The sequence below is a fragment of the Cydia splendana genome, chromosome 25, assembly GCF_910591565.1.
Source record: "Cydia splendana chromosome 25, ilCydSple1.2, whole genome shotgun sequence".
In the NCBI taxonomy this organism is placed as follows: domain Eukaryota; kingdom Metazoa; phylum Arthropoda; class Insecta; order Lepidoptera; family Tortricidae; genus Cydia; species Cydia splendana.
In genome coordinates, this window is record NC_085984.1 from 9213289 (window position 1) to 9239389 (window position 26101).

At 38.1% G+C, this 26101-nt stretch overlaps 1 protein-coding gene across 1 annotated transcript in view; it reads left to right on the plus strand.

The window, feature by feature from the left end:
- LOC134802613 (uncharacterized) overlaps nt 1-9051 on the plus strand; it is a 128518-nt gene extending 119467 nt beyond the window's left edge. The window contains exons 25-33 of the mRNA XM_063775249.1: nt 934-1015; nt 1839-1935; nt 2847-2957; nt 3244-3402; nt 4035-4132; nt 5438-5532; nt 7273-7358; nt 8263-8311; nt 8894-9051. Of these exons, the coding sequence (XP_063631319.1) occupies nt 934-1015; nt 1839-1935; nt 2847-2957; nt 3244-3402; nt 4035-4132; nt 5438-5532; nt 7273-7358; nt 8263-8311; nt 8894-8946 (830 nt within the window). The 3' untranslated portion in view covers nt 8947-9051. The remainder of the gene's footprint in view (nt 1-933; nt 1016-1838; nt 1936-2846; nt 2958-3243; nt 3403-4034; nt 4133-5437; nt 5533-7272; nt 7359-8262; nt 8312-8893) is intronic.
- The last annotated feature ends 17050 nt before the right edge of the window (nt 9052-26101 follow it).

The window sequence follows — 26101 nt, forward strand, 5'->3', positions numbered from 1 at the left end:
GTTTTCGTAGTCTATGGATGTTGCTATACTAAGGGTACATTCGCGTTTCTAACTTATGAAGAAATTGTTTCTACTATACAATCTAAAATAAATAATTCATTTGAGGTATGGTTTTGTTTCGTCCTCTTGACGGCGGCGAGCTGTGATTGGTCAATTTCATTATAGTTGACTTGAGTTAGGAGCCCATACCAGGCGTGTTTCACTCCGCGATCTCGTCGCTTTGCTACAGGTAGCTACAAGTATATCCGTTGCACACCAATTTTGGGGAAAGCCATAAGCCGCGCGTGGCGCTGTCGCCACCCAGCGGCCATATCTGTTCTGATCGTAACAGACGCGTTTTGTTAGAGAGTGAGTCTTCTGTACATAGAACTATTGTTTATTCTGTGCCCATACATTAAAAAGACCCAATTGCAGTTTGGTATACGAAATCTTAATTCAAGAATGACAGTCGACGAGTAGAATAATAGTTATTTGTTTTACAAGGGGGCAAAGTTGTTGTTTAACCGCTCGTGCTAATATTGATACCCGAGCAAGCGAAAGATTCCAAAATTGAACCACGAGCGTAGCGAGTGGTTCGAAAAATGGAATCTTGAGCGTTGCGAGGGTTTCAAAGCACGAGGGTTAAACAAAATTTGCCCCCAAGTGAAACACAAACATTTTCACCACACCAACCCGAAGCAAATATTACATATAAAATATCAAACAAAATCAAACCAAATCAAATCCAAATGAATGTTATTAAATATTTATCATCCAAAGTCATAACTTAAAAGTCAAGTATACCAGCAAACATAAGAAAACGACTCAAAATTTGCCTTTGATTACTTTGTCTCACATGTGAATAAAATGCAACTTTGCTATCAGTTTTTGAAGTGCAAAGTAAGCCTTTCCGAGCTGGTGTGGTGAAAATAAATATGTGTGATGGTGTTGCAGACCCGTCGTACCAGTACGCGTACCCGTGCGGCGCGTGCGCCGGCGCCTGCCTCGACCCGCACCAGCACCAGCACCAGCGCCCGTGAGTAACACACCTAACTAATAGTTATTTGTTTTACAAGGGGGGGGGGGACTCCGCAAGAACCAGGAGATTCAAGATCTGCTGTCCGAGCTGAACATCATTGCAGACTCCGATGGCTCGGGCACATAGTCTGGATGGGGGAAGATCGCGCAGTCTGGACTAGGGATGTTGCGGATATTCGCATCCGCATCCGCGGAACATCCGCATGATTTTCAACATCCGCTTCCGCATGAAATCGATGCGGAGCATCCGCATAATGCGGATGTCGACCAAGTCGGTAACAGGAACGTATTAGCGGCGGCGCCGGCGGCGTAAGTGCTAGGTAATTTCGTCATTATATATAACGAAATCGTCTAGATCCCGAAAAGTCGGCCAAATTACTGTTTATTAAATAAAACGCACCTATATTCTTGCTCAAATACTAAACGTTTCGTTTTTTTTAAATAAAAATTGCTAAAAATGTAATATTTGACGTTTTTTAAGTACCAAATCTTGACATCCGCATCCGCATCCGCGCATGTCAAAAAATCTGCATCCGCAACATCCCTAGTCTGGACGGCGTACTCTGGAGTACAGAAACGACTTTGAACAGAGTAGCATGGCGGTATTTGGTGTCGCAGGCCAAGATCCACTTCGGGTCGTTGCCACAGCAGTAAGTAAGTAAGTACAAGGGGGCAAAGTTTAGAGCCTTTACCAGCTGGTGTGGTGAAAATATTTATTCGTGCAACAAGAAAGGAAAGTAGTTTTTAACTTTTGCTAATGTTGAGTCTAGAAATAGCGAAAAATAAAGCAATATAAGCAACATTACAATTTTCTTTTTCAGTTACAGCGTGGGCTACGGGCAGCTAGAGCAACAAATGTTGCAACAACCGTACCCCGTGGGCAACGTGTTGCTGCAACACAACGTGCAACACTACCCTGTAAGTTCGATTATTTAATATGAAACTGAAGATTTTTATCATCTGCTAACCATAAGTCTGTTATGGTTAGCAGATGATAAAAATCTTCAGTTATCAACAATACATACATTATAAATTTACAAAATAAGTGCAATGTTTCTTATAAAATGCTATGATTAACTGTAATATGTTTGGGTGCCTACTGTACCTCATCACGCGTCGATACAGCACAGCTGATTTTCACGAGGTTTCATTATACATCTCCTTTAACCACTTTGCGAGTCGCTCAGGACGAATTTGGTCATATACATCTGTTTTCGTGAGGAAACCGGACTAGTCCCAATAAGGCCTAGTTTCCCCTCTGGGTTGGAAGGTCAGTAGGCAGTCGCTTTCGTAAAAACTAGTGCTTACGTCAAATCATGTGATTAGTTGTCAAGCGGACCCCAGGCTCACATGTGCCGTGGCAAAATGCCGGGATAACGCTAGGAAAAAGAAGGAGACATCTATTTGTAGTATGGCAGGGTCGCCATGTAGTGTTGGACGTTAAATTAAACTATTTGGTTGGAGTGTCTATAATGTCTACAATAACACGAGTACGAAGTGACGTTATATAGCAGGGGTCTCCAAACTTTTTTACCTGAGGGCCATATTGCGCCTCAGAATTTTCGCGCGGGCCACCGTCGTCGCCGAGGGGGGGGGGGGGGAGGGTGTATCTGGTTGCTGCTGTTAGGGCTGAACACCTGGAGCCTGGCTCTCGCGGGCCGGATTGGACCGCTGTCGGCGGGCCGGATTGAACCGCTGTCGGCGGGCCGAATTGGAACGCTTCGCGGGCCGGGGTTTGGAGAGCCCTGTTATATAGTATACGCTATGTTATGTGTGAGGATAAGGCGTAGCACACACTACATATTGTTCACTTACTTTTTTTGTTACAGTACCCAGATGCAATGCCGTGGGGTAGTCCCATGATGCCCGGAGCGCCACCGAAACTCCTCATGCACGAACTGTGCCCCGTGTACCCCCAGTACCCCTACATGTACCCACAGGTAAATAAATAAACAGAAACAGGTGGTCATTGGAAATTTGTGATAAAACTACGCAGCCTAACTGTGTTTGAGGTTGTTAGAATTGTCTATAAAAGCTTGTATCAAAAACCAATCAAGTGCGAGTCGGACTCGCGTTCCAAGGGGTACATTACCCAATTTTTGGTCGGACAGACACACAGCACAAGTGATCCTATAAGGGTGCCGTTTTTTTCCTATTGAGGTACGGAACCCTAAAAATTTGTTTAGCAAAAAACTTATTTCTAACAAGTTCCCCATACGTTTTCAGATGATACCACAACCGTACCCGATAGTTCAACCAATCTACCCCACGCTAGACAAGGACAGAAGACCGCGACGCGCACACACTCTTCCCACGTCCCAGCGAACAACCCCCCAGCCGAGGGACAGAGACAGCGAGATCGCGCTCAAGATACAACAGGTACAGGTGAGATAAGGCTCGAGATGCGACAGGTACGGGTGAGACTAGGCTCAAGATACAACAGGTACGGGTGAGAGTAGGCTCAAGATACAACAGGTACGGGTGAAACTAGGCTCAAGATACAACAGGTACGGGTGAGACTAGGCTCAAGATACAACAGGTACGGGTGAGACTAGGCTCAAGATACAACAGGTACGGGTGAGACTAGGCTCAAGATACAACAGGTACAGGCGAGACAAGGACCGAAAACCGCGACGCAAACACATTCTTCCTATGTCCCAGCGAACCACCCCCCCAGCCGTGACAAAGATAAGATGTTTATTTGTATAGTCATGTACATGGGATGTTATTACAGTTATACAGGAAGCTTCCATGACACCCTGTCAGGGCACACAAATTGTCTTATATGTAGCTTACATGCATGCTAATATTATGTATAATATTTGAATTAGTGTATAATTAATAATTTGTAGTAGATAGTGAGATCGCGTTCAAGATACTACAGTTACAGGTGAGACAAGGACAGACTAAGCCACTCCACAAGCGAGGTACAAGTGACACAATGACAGAAGACCGTGACGCGCACATTGGCGCCATCTATGTAAACCTTTGACAAACATGTACTTGACGTTTCATAGATAAAGGAGCAAATGGCGCACCTGAACACTCAGGACAAGGAGAAAACCGGCAACGGGTTGCTAGGCAACGCGCCGCCCAACTACAACGGGAGATTAGGGTGAGCTTACTACATTATTGCTTAATAGGGTATTTGACTGTATTTAATAGTTATTTACGATACAAGTGCGGAAAAGAGGAACTCGAAACTATGTAGTGGCGATAAATTAAAACACGACCGACCGAAGGGAGTGTTTTAAATCGACACGAGTTGCGAATTACCTATTCGCACGTGTATCGTACACCGTTTTACATTACATGTGGCCCTTTAAACATTTGACATACGCACGGAAAGTGCTCTTTCCCGCACTAGTGCGGGAAAATACGACCATATGTATTGTAAAATAAATTATTTTACACCATGCGAGAAATAAAGCACCAGAAGATTAACAGAGAAACCATTTTTAATTTAAAACCCGTATAAAACTATAAAGAGTAAGTAGGTAATTTGAGCGTGACGTCACATGCTAGTGTTTCATATAAATTCCATAGTAGTAAAATCGTTTTGACAGTTCGAAAAAAGAAACTGATTTGACTAGTAGTCAAATACTCTATACATACTCGTAAATAATTATATATAGTGTACGGCAGAAGCGCTAGGTGGCCTAGCGGTAAGAGCGTGCGACCAAAGAGAATAGTTACATGTCTTTGGTGCGACTTTCAATCCGGCTTGACAACTAAACCCAAGAATTGACTTAGGCACCAGTTTTTACAAAAGCGACTACCATCTGACCTTCCAACCCAGAGGGGAAACTAGGCCTTATTAGGATTAGTCCGGTTTCCTCACGACGTTTTCCTTCACCGAAAAGCGACTGGTAAATATCAAATGATATTTCGTACATAAGTTCCGAAAAACTCCTTGGTACGAGCCGGGGTTTGAACCTGCGATTTGAAATTCGCACGCTCTTACCGCTAGGCCACCAGCGTTTTTTTTTTAATTAGGTACTATAGAATAGGGAATATTAGGCAAAGCTCTGCGTAGGTGGCACCACTAGCACATAGAGTAAACAAACCTCATTGACATCATCAATGACACATCATGCGTCACTAGGTCAATCACATGGCCTACCGTGAAACACGACCATCGAAAGTTCGGTTTCTGCCTCACTCTTGCTTATTCGATCGATAGAGAGGCAGATAAACAAAATTTCGATTTTCGCGTTTCGCGGTAGAACACCTGTATATAAACCGCCTTGGTGCATCAATGTCATAGTGAAAACTTGCCAAAAAACTGTTTAAGGCCTAATATGTATAAGTTACTCTATGGTTTACTAAACAAATTAGTGCTACACTCTGGCGGCAGAACATTGCACTAATAATCCCTATTATAATTTAGATTATATTAAATAGGTGTCGTACGTTTCAGGCGAAGCGTGTCGACGAACGACGAGACGCAGCTCTCGTCGGCGGCGCGCGCCATCGTCAACTCCATACGGAACATGCAGGCGCACGCGCATACTAGTAACTATATTACATATACAGGGTGACCTTAGCCATTGGACAAACCCTGAAATCCCACGTAGGGTTACTTCTCAGAAATGCTCTAACGGTAATATTTTTTTAATTAGAATAAAAGATAAAATAAATAAATTATCAAACAAAAGTTATTTCCGATAATCGACAACAAAAAGAAACATACTGTGACATTGGCAGTGCTTTTGACAATTTGTTTGAAAATGTGCTGCAATGATGACATTTGTCAAAAGGCAGAATCTTATTAATGTCATAAATAAAAAAGATTGTCAAAACGGTCGAAGAAGGTTTCATACTATTTATTACCTCAAGAGCTACATACATACAACACATACAGGTTGCTCCAAAGTAAAAAAAACGTAATTTGTTAATTTCTTCGTAACTACTACACCGATTGTTATGATGCTTTATATACTGGTTCTACATACCCTAATGCATATGTACATCTCGGTTTTGTCCAATGGCTAGGGACATCCTGTATCCACTTCTCATGCTTCTTTATAGGCCCCGTGCATGAACTATAGGGGGCAGCATAGGAGTCGTCAGATTTTTGGCGCGAGGCGTAAATGTGTCGCTTATGCTTCCGATGTAGCCCACAAGATGGCAGAACCTACTATGCACAAGGAAACGTACCGACGAGAACGGTAGATGGTAGCACTTGCTTTGGCAATGTACATGTACATATGTTTCCGATCGGTTACTGCGAATATTGATGAAAATCTTATTAGAAATAATATTTTTCAGTTGTTATTTGGTTGATTTCAATACTTTGTAAGTTTCTTTAAGTATAATACAACATCTTAAATGATGGTTATTGTCTAATTCCGGAGAAAAGTGTAAAAAAGAATTTAGTCGGTTTATTTCATAAAAAAATCTTTTATAAACTTAACTACTAATCTTAAATTAAAAAGATTTTTATAGTACATATGGTCCTATTTTCCCGCACTAGTGCGTATAATATTTTCGTGCGAAGTCAAAAGTTTAAAGGGCCATATGTACTGTAAAACGTTGTACGATACACGTGCGAATAGGTAATTCGCAACTCGTGTCGATTTAAAATACTCCCTTTCGGTCGTGTTTTAATTTATCGCCACTCGTTTCGAATTTCCTCTTTTCCGCACTTGTATCGTAAATAACTATTCGAGTTAAGGATTTTTAGGGATTTTTTGTGATAATTTCCCCAAAAAGTGTTTGTTTACACGATAATACAAGCAAAGACGTGTAACTTCGTATTAGATGAATAAAGTCTAAGGAAAAAACGTGCCTCGGAAATCAAGAAAAAGTCATTCTCGGATAGATGGCGCACACACCTTTGGCCTATGCTCGGCTAGGTGGCGTGACGACACCGTTTCATTTTTAACAATTTTAACACATAGATATCAGTGAATGAACATGGGTCAAAACGATATAAAAATAATTAAATAATTTATCCATATACATATATACATTTTTTTGATAGTTTTATACGTTTTCATTTTGAGTTTAGTCTTGGGAATGCAAATCGGTTATTTTTTGTATGGAAATAATCGGTTTTTAACCGAAACCGCGGTTATTTCCATACAAAAAATAACCGATTTGCATTCCTTAGTTTAGTCGTGTGTCGATAGATGGCAGTAAATTTACTGTGACTACAAAATTTACTATGACAGGACCCCTCTATACTATCTAGTCTCTTTGATACAGTCAAGTAAGGATGAATACACTTTACAATCTAGTATAATGTTTCAGACCAGCACGACGCGAGGCGGCATATGGGCGAGGGGTACCGCGAGCGACGCGACGAGAGGGACGATAAACGCCGGCCGCACAGACAGGTACAGTCAGCAACACTGCTAACTGTACATCGGTCATAGAGAAATTTAAAAACCGGGCAAGTGCGAGTCGGACTCGCGCACGAAGGGTTCCGTACCATAATGCAAAAAAAAAACGAAAAAAAAAAGCAAAAAAAAACGGTCACCCATCCAAGTACTGACCACTCCCGACGTTGCTTAACTTTGGTCAAAAATCACGTTTGTTGTATGGGAGCCCCATTTAAATCTTTATTTTATTCTGTTTTTAGTATTTGTTGTTATAGCGGCAACAGAAATACATCATCTGTGAAAATTTCAACTGTCTAGCTATCACGGTTCGTGAGATACAGCCTGGTGACAGACGGACGGACGGACGGACGGACGGACGGACGGACAGCGAAGTCTTAGTAATAGGGTCCCGTTTTACCCTTTGGGTACGGAACCCTAATAAGACAAGAGTGCTCACTCCATACATCAGTTTTGGTACCAAAAAGACTATTATTTTCATAGTCGACATCTAGCATCGAGTAGCGGAATTGTCAGTACTTTAAGTATTAGTAGTAGTACTGTCAAGTGACAATAGATGTAGCACCGGCCGGAAACTAATGCTCAACAACATAAGACTTTCCGGTCGGTGCTACAGTGAGCACTCTTGTCTTACTACATTTCTCTATGCATCGGTGGACCTTATTACAAAAGCCTTAAGGTCCACCGCTGTACAGTTAACAGTGTGGGCGATGGTACTATAAACATTTGAGCTAACTGTCGCACTTGTAAATTCGTACGTAAGTGTGACAGGGAGGCAACACGTCGAACGTGGTTCGCGATAGGCCCTCTGTAGAGGAGAACATCCGGAATTCCGGACAGACGACAGCAAAATGCCCGAGAACGGAGACCTTCGCTAACGCTTCGGTTAATTAATTCACAGATGTCTCCCGGAAACTGGTGCAGACGGTCGCCCGGTCCCATGCATCCAAGTAAGAAAACTATACGAATATTTATATTCACCTAGTGGCCTAATGGCAGCCGTGGCTCACTCCGCGATTTCGTCGCGTCGCTACAAGTACATGCGGCCCACACCAATTTTGGTGTCTAGCAGTAGTGGTTGCCGCGCATCGTTACGGAACGAACGCTCGCGCTTGCGCCACCTAGCGGTCATATCTGTCGTAATAGACGCGTTTTGTTAGAGAGTGAACCTTCCTAGATCCTAGTATTATTATATACATATTCTGTGCTAGTGGGTAGTGACCCTGCCTGTGAAGCCGATGGTCTTGGGTTCGAATCCCGGTAAGGGCATATATTTGTGTGATGAACACTAATATTTGTTCCTGAGTCACGGATGTTTTCTATGTATAAGTAACAGTCAGGGTTCATGAGATACAGTCTGGTGACAGACAGACAGATGGACAGTGAGTCTTAGTAATAGGGTCCCGTTTTTACCCTTTGGGTACGGAACCCTAAAAAGTGTGATTGTTAAACGTATTATACTTACAGATTTTTTTTTTTGCCAGATTAATTATAAGTTTAGCCTAATTTTCACAATAATTATATTTTCGCAGCTCTAAACCACCCGCGGCGGCCGCACCCAGACACGCGCAACGGACGGCGTTAACATATCCAACACACACACACAAACACGTCCCGTGATCCGCCTTTATACATACATCTTATACTATTGTTTTACCTCACGTAACTTTATTAACCCCCTTATTCATAAAACTTTACGGGCCTGATTTAGTTAAATTATGTTTTATCAAACTGCACAACGGGACTTAATCGCGTATTTAAGTTTTAAGATTTGCCTCCGACGTTTCGAGGACGGCGTTGTCCCCGTGGTCTCGGAGAAGACTGGCTCAAGTTGACATCGAGACCACGGGGACAACGCCGTCCTCGAAACGTCGGAGGTAAATCTTAAAACTTAAATACGCGAATAAGTCCCGTTGTGCAGTTTGATTATGTTTAATAATCGTGAAAGTTTAAAATTATGTTTTATCCGTTTCTTACAAATACATAAGTCAAAATGACATAAGGACAAACGATTATTAGCTAATTGAGGCTTGTAATGAATCAAGGGTTACCTTCGACCGCTAAAGCAGTCACAGGGTTACAGATGTGCGTAATTGTTTTCCATCGTATTTTCTCGGAAACGTTCGTATTTGTCATGCTACTTCAGTCCTCAGTACTTTTTGTACCGAGACTTACTGAAATAGCACACGTTCGTACGTTTCCGTGAAAATACGATGGAAAATAATGATGCAATACATATGTACCTAAAATATCAAGCCATGTCAGAAAGTATAGATGGTCAAGCAGATCTTGTCAGTAGAAAAAGGCGAGAAAGTCAAATTTTATATGGGACGATATCCCTTTGCGCCTACATTTTTCAAATTTGCCGCCTTTTTTTACTGACAAATCTGCTTGACCATAGTAACATATAGTATATGTATGATATATAGTAATTTAAACTAAAGTTGTTAAAAGTTAAAAGTTAAAATCATCTTGTGATTTTTTTATAGAAGTACAGTTTAACAATAGGTATGTTTCTTGTTATATTTTATTATAAAGGTTGATTTCGGGACTTATATAAATAAACAATAGAATAATCCTTAATATTAACTTGGCCAATTGTGACAGTCAATAGTTTAGTACGTTTAAGACATTCTTTAAAAAAAAACTCCGTAGATTTACTGCTGATTTTCGTCTAAAACTCGCTCTAAAATATTGTAAAATCGCCTGAGACAACGCGCATGTAACGCCTCTAGAGTTGCAGGAGTCCATAGCGGTAACCGCTTACCATCAAGCGGACCGTATGCTTGTTTGCCACTGACGTAATATAAAAAAGTGATATTTCAGTAACATTTGATATGGATATTTTTAAAGAACGCCTTAAATATAACCTAAAGTCAAAGGAAAATCGCCACCAAGGAGATCTCACATCGCAAAGGAACTAGTCATTTTTTAAAGCTAAATTGCATAGACTATAGTGATGTTTTTTTTAATATTTATTGTAACGGCTGTTAGCGGATTTCCTTTGACGACGGAATGATTTAAAATAGTTTTTTTTTTTGCAAGGGGTCTTTATTGAGAGCATAAAGGTAACATCAGACATTATAGTTAATATCCATAACCTAAAGCCCAATTCGAACCTTAAGATACGTCAGTTAATAGATCTAGAAACGATATGGATCAGATGTGTCAGTCTGTCAGTGTCAAATGTGACGTTTCTTCAAAAACGACACATCTGACACTGACACATCTAATCCATATCGTTTCTAGATCTATCAATTGACGTATCATAAAGTTCGAATAGGGCAGATCATTAGTTCTTTGAAAAATAACCCGTTTTTTGACGCCTGTTAATATCAACTAGAGTTGGACCAAACTAACTCTGCATGGCTTTGCATCGACAAAGTGTGGAGGTCATCATTAATATCAAATTTCCATGATAGTATGACGTTTATAATGACACCCCCTCACTTTGATCTGTTCAAATCGGTGGAAAGTCAGTGGTCACCCTACTTCTCATTTGCCTGATAAGGGATTTACATGAAGTATAAAACAGGTCATAAGAAGGCTCAAAGTCACCCAAAGGGCAATGGAGAGGGCTATGCTTGGAGTCTCTCTGCGTGATCGCATCAGAAATGACGCCATTCGCAGCAGAACCAAAGTAACCGATGTAGCCCTCCGAATCGCTCGTTCTCGAGTGGCGACCACGTACCGGAAGGCGCAGCGTGGGTAGACCCCCCACAAGGTGGACTGACGACCTGGTAAAGGTCGCGGGAGTCCGCTGGATGCGGGTGGCGCAAGACCGGTCATTGTGGCACTCTTTGGGGGAGGCCTATGTCCAGCAGTGGATGTCCTCTGGCTGATATGATGATGATGATGATGATAAAACAGGTGTAAGGTGAGTAGGGTGACAATAACTTTGGGTACATGATTAGTTCAAAAGTTACGAATTGAATGATTCACAGTTAGTTTCGCTAGACTTATATCGACCGGGATATGAACCGTGATTACCTTTTGTATTGTTTTCGAGCTCCCGATATTTCGACGCAGTTACATGCATCTTGTTCACGGTTAAAAGGTAATCACGGTCCATATCCCGGTCGGTATAAGTCTAGTTCAAAATTCAATAAATTTACAACGATACAATATAACAATTATATTATTAATTTACTTGGCATTATTTCTGACTTTTAAGTACGAAGTACGTATATATGTATTTAGATGACACTTCATCATTTATGTGTATGATTTTGATTTACGTAAAATAAGACATTTGATGATTTCATTTGGAAATAAAATCGATACCTATAAACTCAGTAGAGACGCCTTGTCAGTTTACTGTAAGTTTTATAAATACAATATCATTGCTTTTATCACTTTATTTGTCGTAGAATTTAACCTCACCCATTGACCTATTATCAGGACAAATTTCTTTAGTCATTACGGCCCAAAAAATTAGGTTCGTCAAAGAAAATCAGACCTTATAATATCGGAACCTCAAAATACAAAATACTTGTCCTATTTTCAGGGCACTGGGTCCTTATTTCACTTGTCCTATAAATGGAATAGGCCTTACGAGGGTTATAATATGAATATAAAAGAAAAATTTAAAAATCGTTGCTATTATTATTAGCGTATGATCGGAATGCTACCAGACCTTATAACAATAATTCATCTTTAAAAAGCATTCATAGGCTAAGATGGGAGCTTCCCATCCGACGACTTTACGGTAAATTGCATAAATATAATATAAAATATCGTTTTCATCCAAACACCACGCCGCTCAGTAATTTTGCACAAAAATAAATTTAAATTGTATGGAATTCATGTGTTTTTACTTTTGCTAAGAAAAGCGATGATATTGTATTTATAAACGTACAGTTTTAAGCACTTTTTTTATATGGTACCCCATTAATTTAAAATAATTAATTAACTACTATTTTTAAGTTAATTTACCCTACATACGATGTCTCTTAACAATTGATCTTTTTAAAGAAGTTTTACAAGAATAACGTTTTTGACACTAAATTATTTAAAAATGTGCATATATTATTATGTGTATTTTCTCATAAATAAATTCACTTAGTAATGATTAATAATGTTAAATTGTGTGTTAATTTTCAGACACTAGTTTCAAAAACAAATAAGATTTTTATTAAACGTATGCATTGTTACAGTACATATGGTGCCAATTTACCGCCCTAGTGCAGTAACCAGCACTATACGTGCGTATGTCGATAACATAAAGGGCCATATGTACTGTAAAACCGTGTGTAAAACGTTGTACAATACACGTGCGAAAAGGTACATCGCAACTCGTGTCGATTTAAAACACTCCCTTCGGTCGTGTTTCAATTTATCGCCACTCGTTGTGAATTTCCTACTTTTCGCACGTGTATCGTAATGTACTATTATGTATGTATGTATAATGTGTCAAACATATTATTCTTGTAAACGTTCCTTAATATTCTAGTTCAATATTTTGTTTATCTGTAATTTAGTATGTCAGCATCGCAGATGACGGAATACAAGAGATATGGCACTGTTTTAGGGCATAGCATGGCTATATCTACAAAACTATTGGCAATTAATGTTTTAATATTCGGTTACAAGTTGAGAAAGGTAACTAATAGACTGTTAATCTCAATGAAAGAAAAAAACACGCACAAATGACGCTATGACTTAATATACACTGTTTATCTGATCTGTCTTTACCCATCACGGAACTATGGTGTTCCGGACATATGGGAGGCGTTCGCGGAGCCGGAGCCAACACGTGGAGGTCCTTTTGACACTTTAATGAGATGTAAGGGGTACACCGAGCGGATGCTGCCCTTGCCCGTGTCATGGGACGCACGCAGAGGCAGCACCCGCCAGGATGTAAGGACTATTGATATTTGATGGAATCATAAATTAACAAGGCTATTTGGTTAATAACTCTGCAGGGATTTTGATAGCATAGTCTGTGCAGGTGTTATTTATACGTCGTAATTTCATAGAAGTTTGATGTTTAAAATAACACTTGCACTAACTCTATCACTGTCTTTATTATTACCTATCTTAACTGATATATCGATGTATGTTTGATATCAACGCTTAGATTAGGTATGGGAATTGAATTGCAAAAGTGGCATATCTTTTGTATTCTAGCATCTATGGCCAAACTATCAAAACTGGATACAAAAATTCAAATAATTTTACGTTACAACTCTTGATATTAGCGCCATCTATGAAACTCTTAGAGAAGCTTGAACGTTTTAAGCGCACTAAGGAAACGTGATGTTGTTTTTTAATTATTATCTAGTTTAGTCTACAAGTACAAGAAATTTGTTATATATTATACTAGTACATGCCTGCGGCTTTGCTTGTGTTATATAAAAAGTTTGAACTCTTCAAAGTAATGTTAGTTTTTACGATTCAATGTTGTACTTAATTTTTTAATGGTTTTACCTTAAAAATATTGATTAAGTAAAATATATATTATAAAAGATATACAGGCAATTTGCAGACATATACAAGTATATAACTTATAAGTGATTGTCTCATTTAAGCAATAAGAAATAATTTCGTTCTGTAAAATAGTTGTCAAACCTATCATAATAGTTATTTTGTCTCCGTTTTAAGGGGCCCACTGATTGACAGGCCGATATCGCCCGGCGGATTGTTAATCAGTGGGCCCCTTTAATTACAGATGTCTTATGCGTGCCGACATATAAGTATAGATGTAGTGCATAATTATTTTCCATCGTGTTTTCACGGAAACGTCCGAACGTGTCTTGCTATTTCAGTAAGTCTCGGTACAAAAAGTACTGAAGTTGACTGAACTGAAGTAGCATGACAAATACGAACGTTTCCGAGAAAATACGATGGAAAACTATTATGCACTACATATGTATAGTTATGATATGAGTACCATGTTATTGTATAAAATATTAAATATGTCAAAAGGTCTAATTATGTGTGGGGCAGAATTGAAAAAGATCTTAGAGCGTTGTGGCTTAAAGGAAGGGGGGTAAGGGGCTTTTCTGGTGGAAAGACACATATAAAAGTTATAGGCCAATTTTCATACTTTAGAATGTACATGAAGGCGTAAAGAACAAATTACAATGAAAAAATGACACAGAAATAAATATGACATAAAGGTGCGGCGGGACAATTTCGACTGCGGGATAATTTTAACTAATCGAAATATCTTCCATGTTTTACATTATTAAGGGCTTGTGCACAAATCACGCGAGGTTCGATAGGGGGTGGGGGGGCTACGAAAAAATCACGATAGATCATGTTGGGGGAGGGGGGTATAAGGCAACCTCTCGTGTATTTTTCTACAGTGAACGAAACTAAGAAAATTAACCTACCACATGAGTAGATACTTCTTCTCGGTTTCGTTAAACACGTTAAACATAAATCTTCACACTGCACTTCAAAATAGCGAGTCTATTTAACGAAAATAAACAAGATTTTCTATATATAATACAATTTATCTCAAAATTAGGTCGAATGAAAAAATTCAAAAAAATACACGTGAGGTTGTGTGGTGGGAGGGGGGTAGCCAAATATCACCAAGGGGGTGGGGGGGTCAAAAAGTAGCCGAAAACACCTCGCGTGATTTGTGAACAACCCCTAACTAGAGTACCATATATGTCCCGAAAGCGAAAAAGATGTGGTGTGTGTAGAGATGGGTCGCGGGTATTTACCCAATTTACCCACCCAGGTAAATACCCGGTAAATACCCATCTACCCGGTATTTACCCGTATCTACCCAAATGGACTGGTAGATTCATTTCTTGTTGCACATGTCGATTTGTGTTAAAGTGGAGATATAAACCGAGTTAATGGTTGTAATTATTGTGTGTTATTTAAAATGAAATGGTTTAGTGAAACTTGCAGTTGTAACTAAGGAATTTTTAGTACAATTTTGATAAATATTAAAAAAAGGCCGTCATAAGAGTATTTTTTTAGATTCGAGTAAATTATCGTACTTATACGTTGATAATACACATTCCAACTGCGGTCGGCGGGGGGTGTGGTTGGGGGGAGGGGGGTAGAAGTGAACTTTTTCATATTTCTTGGAATCTGTCATTAATATCGAAAAGTGTTGTATGTACAAACTAAAGTAGACATAATTTTCTACAAAAAAGGTTATATACATTTTTGTCCTAAAACTAACTGTATTTGACTTATGAGCTTCCCAAGTTGTGATACGGCACAATTTTTTTTTATTATCATTTATAAGTAGTCTTTATTTTCATCTTTTTAGAGTATATTAAAAGCGTTTTAAAACATTTCCGGAAGCCAGGGAATGATTTTACACGATTTTCATAATTGTACTGATATGTTAAAATCGAACTTCATCTCATAGCAACCTTTTCATACTTAGTTTGAACATACATTTTATGTAACATTATAAAAAAGTACTTAAATTAATCTTATTTATACTCACATACCATTTAACAATTCAAATTTAGAAGAAAAACGAAAATACCCGCGTATTTACCCGCGGGTAGGTAAATATCGGGTATTTACCGGGTAAATACCCGCTCTCGGGTATTTACCCGGGTAGTTACCCATCTCTAGGTGTGTGTATGACTCTAGTTAATAATGTAAAACATGGAAGATAATTCGATTAGTGGAAATTACCGCGCAGTCGAAATTGTCGCGCCGCACCTTATCTCAACTATACAATAGAAGCGCTGGCGGCCTAGCGGTAAGAGCGTCCGACTTTCAATCCGGAGGTCGCGGGTTCAAACTCCGGCTCGTACCAATGACTTCTTTGGACCTTATGTACGAAATATCATTTGATATTTACCAGTCGCTTTTCGGTGAAGGAAAACATCGTGGGGAAAACGGACTAATCCCAATAAGGTCTAGTTTACCTTCTGGGTTGGAAGGTCAGATGGCAGTCGCTTTCGTAAAAACTAGTGCCTACGCCAATTAGTTAGCTGTGAAGCGGACCCGACTTAGTTTGGTCCGACTATAGAAATATATTATATACAACCAATATAAGACAGATTTGTGGCAGTAAAGGTTGACCTTACAGTGTGAACACCTCCTTACATTATAGTACATCACAAAATATTTCGCTTACTAAATCACTGTTGTCGGCATGCATATGGTTTCTGTAAGTTTCTATTGTGTGTTGCTTCACTCGCGGTTGGGCTACTTGACAAGCTAGAATTACAAATATGTGATTTTGAGTTATTTAGTTTATAAATATTCAGGCGGCACACACACTGACAAAACGATGTCCTCAAGAATCACTCTAGAGTTGGACCAAGAAAAGTCTGCAGCGATTTTGATAGCACATGCAGTGCCAGTGTTATTTTAAACGTCAAACTTCTATGACATTATGACGTACAAATAACCGCGTGTGCTATCAAAATCGCTGCAGACTTTTCTTGGTCTAACTCTATTGTTAGGTGAAAACCGCATGAAAACCCGTTCAGTAGTTTTAGACGGAAGCGCGAGGGACTTTGTTTTATAAGGTGTAGTGTAGTAGGAATAATATGTGACGTTATCTATGAAAAGGGACCTTATTGACGATGGCGCTTACACCATTATTAACGATGCTCCGATGTAAATACGACGCTGTGCGGCGTAAGCGCCATCGACAATAAGGTCCCTTTTCATAGATAATGTCCCATATTATGTAATTGGAATTTAGTAGGTTGTCAAAAACTTACAATATGTTTATGTTTATCAAATATCTTTGTCTCATCTCTATTACTATAAAATTGCACAATTTTCGAAATACCTAATAACATTTGTGAAATAACTTAGCAAAATTACTTAAAGTTACTTACATTTGAACTGACCGTACAGTAGCGCCTCTAGCGGTGAATTCTTGCGATATTCTCTAATTCAAACTTTTTTGAAAATATCGATATGAACACAGACAAGACATCCTCCAGACTGAGTATAGTAGCGCTACCCCCTCTGCCGCGCATACGGTAGTTTTACTCCGTTTTCGAGTCAAGTGTCTATGTGTGACGCCTGTATCTTTGAGCGGACCAATCACGGCACGGGACTCGCTCACATCGTCCCCCGCACCCCTGTATTTTTGGCAGCATCGGTTTCATGAAATATTTGCTCTAAACTCCGTCTAGAGGATTCCTAGTCTATGTATGAACAGCACTGGCTATTTAAGCTGTGGTATTATTTGTGCAAATTGACTTGTCAATATTGTTCGCGAGATTCTGGAGACAACTTTTTTAGAGCGACGGGTGTGACTGCTAGGGTGGTTCACGTTTGTATAGGAAAAATTCAAACTCTAGCTAGAAGAAGCGGCACCCTCTCATTTTCTTACACTTGTTCTGTTGACTAAATATGCCAAGTTTTGTAATCTTATCTCAACTACAAGGGGGTGCTCAAGCACTTTGAAATTTTTCAAAGTTGTATGATATCCAAAAAAATCAAGTTATAATTTTTTTGAGTTTTATGTAAGTGGTAGTTTTCACATTATTTAAAAGTGTGATTTAATAGTTATTTGGTGAAAAACCATTTTTATTTCTATTTTATATGATTTTTTTAGGTGAAATTCTAAAAATCTTACTTTTGAAAAATTATAAAAAATAGAAATAAAAATGTTTTTCTACTTTAAAACTTATAAATGACATGTGCAAATAATGTGAAAACAGATACTTCAATAAAATTCTGAATAATTCAATTCAATTCAATATATTTATTTCAGACTGCATAGGTCCATAAAATTGTTAGTATTACAAGTACTTACATTTAAGAGTTAGTGCCTACATACTAAACATACATTAAAATAATTAATAATTATTATAATATCCACGACACAAAACTAATTAACATGTAATAATAATATATCAAAATTAAAATTAAAATCAAAATTAAACAATTAAATTCCTAATTATTTTTTATTATTTTAATAATAAATACTTGTTTTTTTTTTTGGTTTTCATACAACATACAAAATTTTCAAATGGGTTGAGCACCCCCTTGTAGTTGAGATGAAATTGCGAAACTTGGTGTATTTTATCAGCTTAATAAGTGTAACAAAATAAGGGGATGCCCCGTCGGAAAATAAAAAAAAATGTTTTGGACCACCCTAGTGACTGCCCTTTTATTGTTGCAACAATTGTCACTAGATGGCGCTGCTTGTCGTTTAGATGACGCTATCGTTTGTTCTCCGTAGTTTACTTAAGGTTGATGCAACCACGATAAATGTTAGCATTGTAAATATAACGATCGACGAAAATGGTAATTTTTGAATTCGATCTTACAAATTCCAGTAAGAACGAACATAATTATCATTGTAAGGGTAAGCCCACACAAAATTGTAGAGTTAGACCAAGAACGTTTGTGGGTGAATCATATTTTTCTTGTTACTAGTTGCCATGGTTACGGTCTCCTGGGTCACTCTTAAAATACTAGTTATTTCCTATATAAATGAACCAAATTTGATTTTTTTTGTAGTTATAAGGCCTTTCCATAATGGGACATCTACTAAGCACGTTTGTAGAACATGGTACAGCAGCTCTTCTAACAAACTATGCTACTATTGTCTCCTGGCTGATGGGACAGAATAAAAACAAGAAATAGTTGATCGACCCTTGGAAACTTACCCGTGTTTAAGGGATTTTCTGTAAGAAAATCATGTTACTTTTTTCCGAAAGTTAGAAATAAGAATGACAAGCTTATTAATTGAAAAAAAAACCGGACCAAGTGTGAGTTGGAGTCGCCCTACGAGGGTTCCGTACATAAAAATAGAACCCTAAAAACGTATTTTCCTAAATAATTTTTAAGCAGTTTTGTGGCGATCCATACAAAATGAATAGTGCTTTGTTAAGTTATATGAATAAGGGGGGGGGTAAATCCTGAATAATTGTATTTGACAGCTTGTCAAGTCGCTCCGCCGCGCTACAAACTCTCGTGACAGTTGACAGTTCGACTGTCAAATTGTAAGCAACGTCCGTAGAGCGGTAATTTATATGGAAGTTTATTGTAACGTGTAGAGAGTATATAATTGTTAATATTAAAGATTTTAGCGTATGTCATGTTTTTTATTATAAACGTGTCATATTACCAACCTAGGTTAGGATGTCTTTACATTGATACTAGAGATGCACCGGATATCCGGTTACTATCCGGTATTCGGCCCTCTGATTACCGGATATTAATTTTGCTTGATTTTGAAGTCTACAAGTTGGATTTAAGAAACAGTGACGGTCATAATCGTACTCGTTTATTATTTTAAACATTCCGCTATTGCACGCGCACTCATTTTCGAACCTAGAAATGAGTCCACGCGAACTTTCACTACGAAACAGATCAAACCCTGCACAATGCGCACCTGAAAAACCGAAATGTACGTATAATTTCGCCAGCCGAATATTCGGCGGCCGGATACCTGATATCCGGCCGATGATCAGGCCGAATATCCGGTATCCGGCCAAACAACTATCCGTTGCATCTCTAATTGATACCTTCAAGAGCATACCTACTCCCATCTTAAATGCTGGCATCTAAATTGTGCCATATAGATCGAGGGTTAACCTTTTCGACGCCAAAGACGGATATATCCGAACCGCAGAGCCAACGCTAATGACTGATTAATCCGTCACTGACCACAGAGCAACATAGATCTACGTGCAAATGCATAAAGTTCAATTTCAGTTTTCACACCTCAGTGACGTCATTGACGTATATATCTATGGACTGGCCTTACGGGCATTAAAAATGGTACTAGTTCAGCGATGTTACTCACGAATTCCAGCCAATCGTGCAGTCTAACGCAACTAGTTGCGACCAATAGCGCGCGTGATGCGAACTCATCAACCAATCGCGTCATGCCTCATTATTATTGCCCGTAAAGCCAGTCCCTAAATATTTATGTCAATGGGTGACGTGGTGTCCTGGCATCCGAGTGACAGCTTTTGTTTGACATGGCGTCGAAAAGGTTAAGAATTCGTCTACAACTCACTAGAGCCATCTATAAGACATTCATAAGAACTATTCGCCCTAACTAAACCTGTGATATGAGCTACTGGCGTTTGCATTTAATCTTTCTAGTTTCATTCATTTAATCATTCTACTCGACACCAGATGTCGCTACGTCACAAAGTATCTGGTATTAACAGTTTGAAATAGGTGGCGCTGAGATCGCAGCACTGTCAGGGGTGCGAAACTCCTGACTTCGGGCAAACTCGGCTCCGCTCGGCTCAGCATTGCTCCGAGCAATTATTAGGGTTGGCACCACTTTACTTCCTTTTGCGTTCACGACCACAGATAACATAATCACTTGATTTTTGACAACCCTAAATTGCCGAAAGGGATAGTGCCATATATTAGAAAGGGATAGCATGATTCGACCCTGAACCGCTGTCAAACTTCGGTTTTGTAGGAAGTTTCCTTTCTGTACGGCAGTACTATTATTTATTCTGTGGCACTGTGACAATGTTTCCAGTTTGGTGGCAAAAAGTTAATTTATAGAGAGCTCACTAGATGGCGGTGTTATTCAAATTAAACCATAGAGTAAATAAGAGTGGTAACATAGTCAACATCTAACGTCCAGTAGTGGAACTATCAGTACCGCTATTTGACACTAGATGGCACAAGTGTCGCTACTGACGAAACATGTACTGCTAAAACAATTTACAACTAATATTGGAAGCAGAAGGAGTTGAAAATAGAGTTTCAAGTCCGGTTACAATATTACCTGAACATTGTTGTGCATTAGAGTTTTTGTTCGCCGCGACATCTATTGTCGACTAGCAGCACTGATATACTCCGTTATTTGACGCTAGATGTCGACTACAAATCAATAAATATAAGAAAACGGGACGACACTACAGTATTGCCACTTTTTAATTTCTACTTTTTAGGGTTCCGTACCCAAAAGGTAAAACGGGACCCTATTACTAAGACTTCGCTGTCCGTCCGTCCGTCCGTCGGTCCGTCCGTCCGTCCGTCTGTCTGTCACCAGGCTGTATCTTACGAAGCGTGACACTTGAAATTTTCACAGATGATGTATTTCTGTTGCCGCTATAACAACAAATACTAAAAACAGAATAAAATAAAGATTTAAATGGGGCTCCCATACAACAAACGTGATTTTTGACCAAATTTAAGCAACGTCGGGCGTGGTCAGTACTTGGATGGTATTTTTTTCATTATGGTACGGAACCCTTCGTGCGCGAGTCGACTCGCACTTGCCCGTTTTTCTTTTCAGACTGTATGTCTATAATATAATATAATATGTTTATTGCTTTCATATTGGTGTTTATTCAGATGTTCGTAACTAATAATGTTTCACAATATGAGACCCTGTAAGGGTATGGCAATTTTATCTAACACTAACACATAAAACAATTATAACATACAAATTACAGAACACACAAACAAATAGTAGTCACAAAAAAAATGTTTTTAGTATAATATATGCCTATTTATGGTATTTATTATCATTAAAATATTTTTGTATAGAATAAAAACAATTACTTATTAAATAAGTCTTCAAGCAACTTACAAATTTGTCATATTTTAATTCTTCCGCTATTTCTTTAGGAAGACTGTTAAAAATTCTTATAGATATGCTATAGGGGCTTTTATTACTCATTTGTAAATTACTGGCAGGAAGGGCAATCTTATTATGATTTCTTAAGGCGACGGTAGCGGTGGGTAAAATTTCAGATTCTGTCAATTTACCCCATTTCACACACAAGCGCACTTCACGCACACTACCTCACTTTACTGGGACAGGTCAGTGACCCATCATGTTTTTTTTAAGATTGGACTTTTAGTTTAGTATTGACCACTAGCCTCCTTTGAGGGTAAAAGCGTTCCATTGAAAGATGAAAGAGAAACAATGCATTTAATCTTGCTTTCCTTGTCTGTTCATGTCACACGTGACGTACTTACCTATTTAATTAATTTGATTGTTGACTGTTTTACTACCTAATATTGCATTGTCGAGATACGCGTTTTGTACAATTAAAGCGAATAAAACAAGATGTCATTAAGTCAGATGTAAAATGTTATTTACTACTCTATACGGTTTTTCATAAGGTGCAAAATCCATTCAATAGGAATTTAAATAAATAAAGTTTCAGCAGGGTGGCAATTCCATTTTGGCGGATAAAGCGAAACAGAATAGTTCTATCGAACCTGCTTACAAATTTTCACGAGAATCAGTTGAGAAATGTGATCTGCAAAGGAGAACATACAAAAGCATTTTTGCCCAAGCTGAAACGGAGACCTTTGCTAACGCTCGGCCAATGATGGTTTAGGTACACCTATAAAAAATGGTTGTCCCTGCTGTAATTTTAATATCTTTATATTTCAACGGTATAGTTTTGCCTTCAAAAATAATCGGTAACGCTAAACAATAGCGGTACCTTACTACTTATACGTTCACGAAATCGGTATCTGCATAACTTGATTGTTAGTAAACTAACCTGAAAAATAATCTCAAAACCACCGAAACATTTATGTACAGTCACTTGCAATAATATGTTACGTCATTAGCGCCAACTTTGCCTCCAGGGAAACTTTGCCCAAAACGACAATTTTAAACAAATTCGTTAATGTAGAAAAAATTATAATAGTTAAGGCCACCCTGCTATTTTTAGTAGAAAATAGGTTATATTTCTGACAAAACTATATACCAAACTTGTGCATAACTTGACTTGGGAATTTAGAGTTTGAGCGAGTTGTCTAATATAGGGTATATTTCGGCGGGCAAAAAATTGATAAATAATGAATGCAAGTAGAAAAAATTGAGAACCCTTTGACAAATATTTCCGGGTTTGAGTTATAACACATGAAGCATAGATTATGTCTATTGAGATTTAAACTAAAAAGGCCTAAATACACAAAAGTTTTAGCGGTGGGCAAAGTAATCCGGTAATTTGGCATCTATATCAACATTGCCCACCACCAAAAACGGATTAGGGTTGTCACTTTCATCTAATTTACCCAACTTCGCAAGTAAAAGAAGGTTATGTTTGTACACTAAAATAAATTTATAAATATATACTGTATTTAATTTGTCTTATTACCCTTTATTTAGATGTTTTATCCCGTTAACGAATGAAAAACACAACAAAAATCATATTTTTGGCCATTAAACTATTAAATAAATAAATAAATAAATATTATAGGACATTCTTACACAGATTGACCAAGTCCCACAGTAAGCTCAAGAAGGCTTGTGTTGTGGGTACTCAGACAACGATATATATAATATATAAATACTTAAATACATAGAAAACAACCATGACTCAGGAACAAATATCTGTGTCATCACACAAATAAATGTCCTTACTGGGATTCGAACCCAGGACCATCGGCTTCACAGGCAGGGTCACTACCCACTAGGCCAGACCGGTCGTCAAACACTACTACTACTACTACTATTGTAACAGATTTTCTCAAAAGTGACAATCCTAGCCTTTGTAAAATGCTTAGGCGAGCCTTATTTGGAAATGGGCAAAAACGGGTAAGCAACATTGCCCAGCAAATTTATTTTAAAGTTTTTACACTTATCGCTAAGTTATTAACAGGGAATGGTAGGATTGCCCAAAACCTTTAAGTGATCCTTAGACATCATCATCATACGAGCTGTATTTGAATACCAAATTGACGTGGGCAATGTTGGCGAAAACCCCGGATATCTTTGCCCGCCCTCTAAAACGCAAAAAAATGAGTAAAAACACGATAAAAAATATTTTTTTTTTTCAAATAAACTGATGCGTTTGATCACAATGGACGTGCTGAGCAAAAAAAGTCATATGATGTGATGTTTTTTGAGAAATTCGTTTTAAAAAATAAGCGGGCAAAGTTGGTGGTAATGACGGTAAGTACCTACTCTTCGAAGGCCGCAAAAATATGTGACATGGTCTTATGGTTCTACAAATAAGATCGTGTCAGATATTTTTGCGGCCTTCGTTGTGTAACATAAATTGCAGGCGACTGTACATTTGGAATAATTATTTTATTTCGTTTCAACGAAAGTTTCAAGTTTAGTACGAAAATACTTCAGATATTCAATATGCACAAAATGTAGACCTAATCGAAATAAAACATTGCTTTTTATAGGTAATTTATAAAACATTCGATACATAGGTATACATAACAATAACTAGAGCGCTATTGGCCTGTAAGCTTCATCTCGGTCTCCAAAGCCGCAAAAACTCGCTAGTACTTAGTGCTGGTCTAGCCGTTATTTTTTCTTGAAGATTTTCAGAGAACAGCACGTACACGCATTATACATATAGACGGAACGAACCGCATAATCATTATCATTTATTCGTCGCAATCCATGGTATTACAGATCTAGGTACAAGACTTTCAGGTATTACTTATACGAATTACATAACTCTTCCTGTTAATAGGCATTATTTTAAGATAAAAGTTCTATAATATAATACAAGATTACAATTGTCATCAAAATTCATTGACGTACAGAAGTCAAATACGTTTTTAAACTGACGCAAAATGATACCAGCATAATAAAAATAGATCCCAATCAGTAAAGATGAGTCTTTAAACTTTTTTCATTTTAAGCGAGTTTTGAAGGAACATAATACTTAAATTCGACTGTAATCGTATTGTTTTAAAATAGTTTACTGCGGTTTTCAACCATTATAACAGCAAATCAAATTTAAATGAGACGCGTGCTGATATTAATGTACCCTATTTTTTGAAATACAATTTATCTACTGGTATACTTTCTCGTGTGCGTATATGATTTAATGTCAATATAATTGTCAAAAGCAAGAAAATAAAGCTGTCATTTTCATTTGAAGAAGTACACGTGTGCTCCGGTGTAGCCCCAACGGGCATCTGACTTGAAGAAGAATTTTGAGTGATGTCGTCAATGTATGGAAATTGTTCGAAAGTTTACATTTGAGATTGAATTTCTGTGTTGTCTTTGTGAGTAAAAATATAAATCGATAATAAATTGGTAGCTGGATTATCTAGCTTTCAGAATCATACAATAATTCAATTACTGTCAAAGACAAAATTGTTTTGCTTCCGTCTCAAACGGAACTCCATATTTTGATTTTTTGATACTTTTAGTGTCGATTTGTAGAGAATAACAGCAAATTAAAAATACAATGGCATGAAAAGTCGGTACACGGTTTCTTCGTGAACAAATTTACGTGTAATTTAATGCAATTATTAAACATTTATTGAACAAATTATGGTTACAAAGTGAGGTCTAAATCGAAAACGTCATATACCGGCCCCTTAAGTTCAAGTTACTAGTATGACGGGTGTGATCTTCCACAGCCGGACCACCTCGCCTGATTGCGCTCAGTTTTTAATGGCGTAATGTACCTCTAATGTACTTCATGTACCTCGTCGGAAATTGAACGTACCTCTGTAGTTTGGCAGATATATGCGTTTAAAAGGAGTCCGGCTTGGGAGTAAAATCTGCAGCCGGACCACGCCTGGATCCGATGATATCTGTTATTTTGAGATATAATTTAAATAACAGATGAATGTACCTGTTACGTACCTCTGAATAAATCGTTTTTTTATTTAAAAAATGGTCTCATAAATGAATTTTCATACATTTCATTTTTTGAGTATACATACGCGTAAGCGCCTGTCAAAAAATAATAGCAACATAGTAGAAAACAAATGTATTCAATTCGGGCAAGTCGTCTAACGTGTCAACTAGATACAAATGTGGGTGGTTATAGGGAGTATTTTAAACCGACACGAGTTGCGAATTACCTTTTCGCACGTGTATTGTACAACGTTTTACAGTACACAGTTGAAATTAT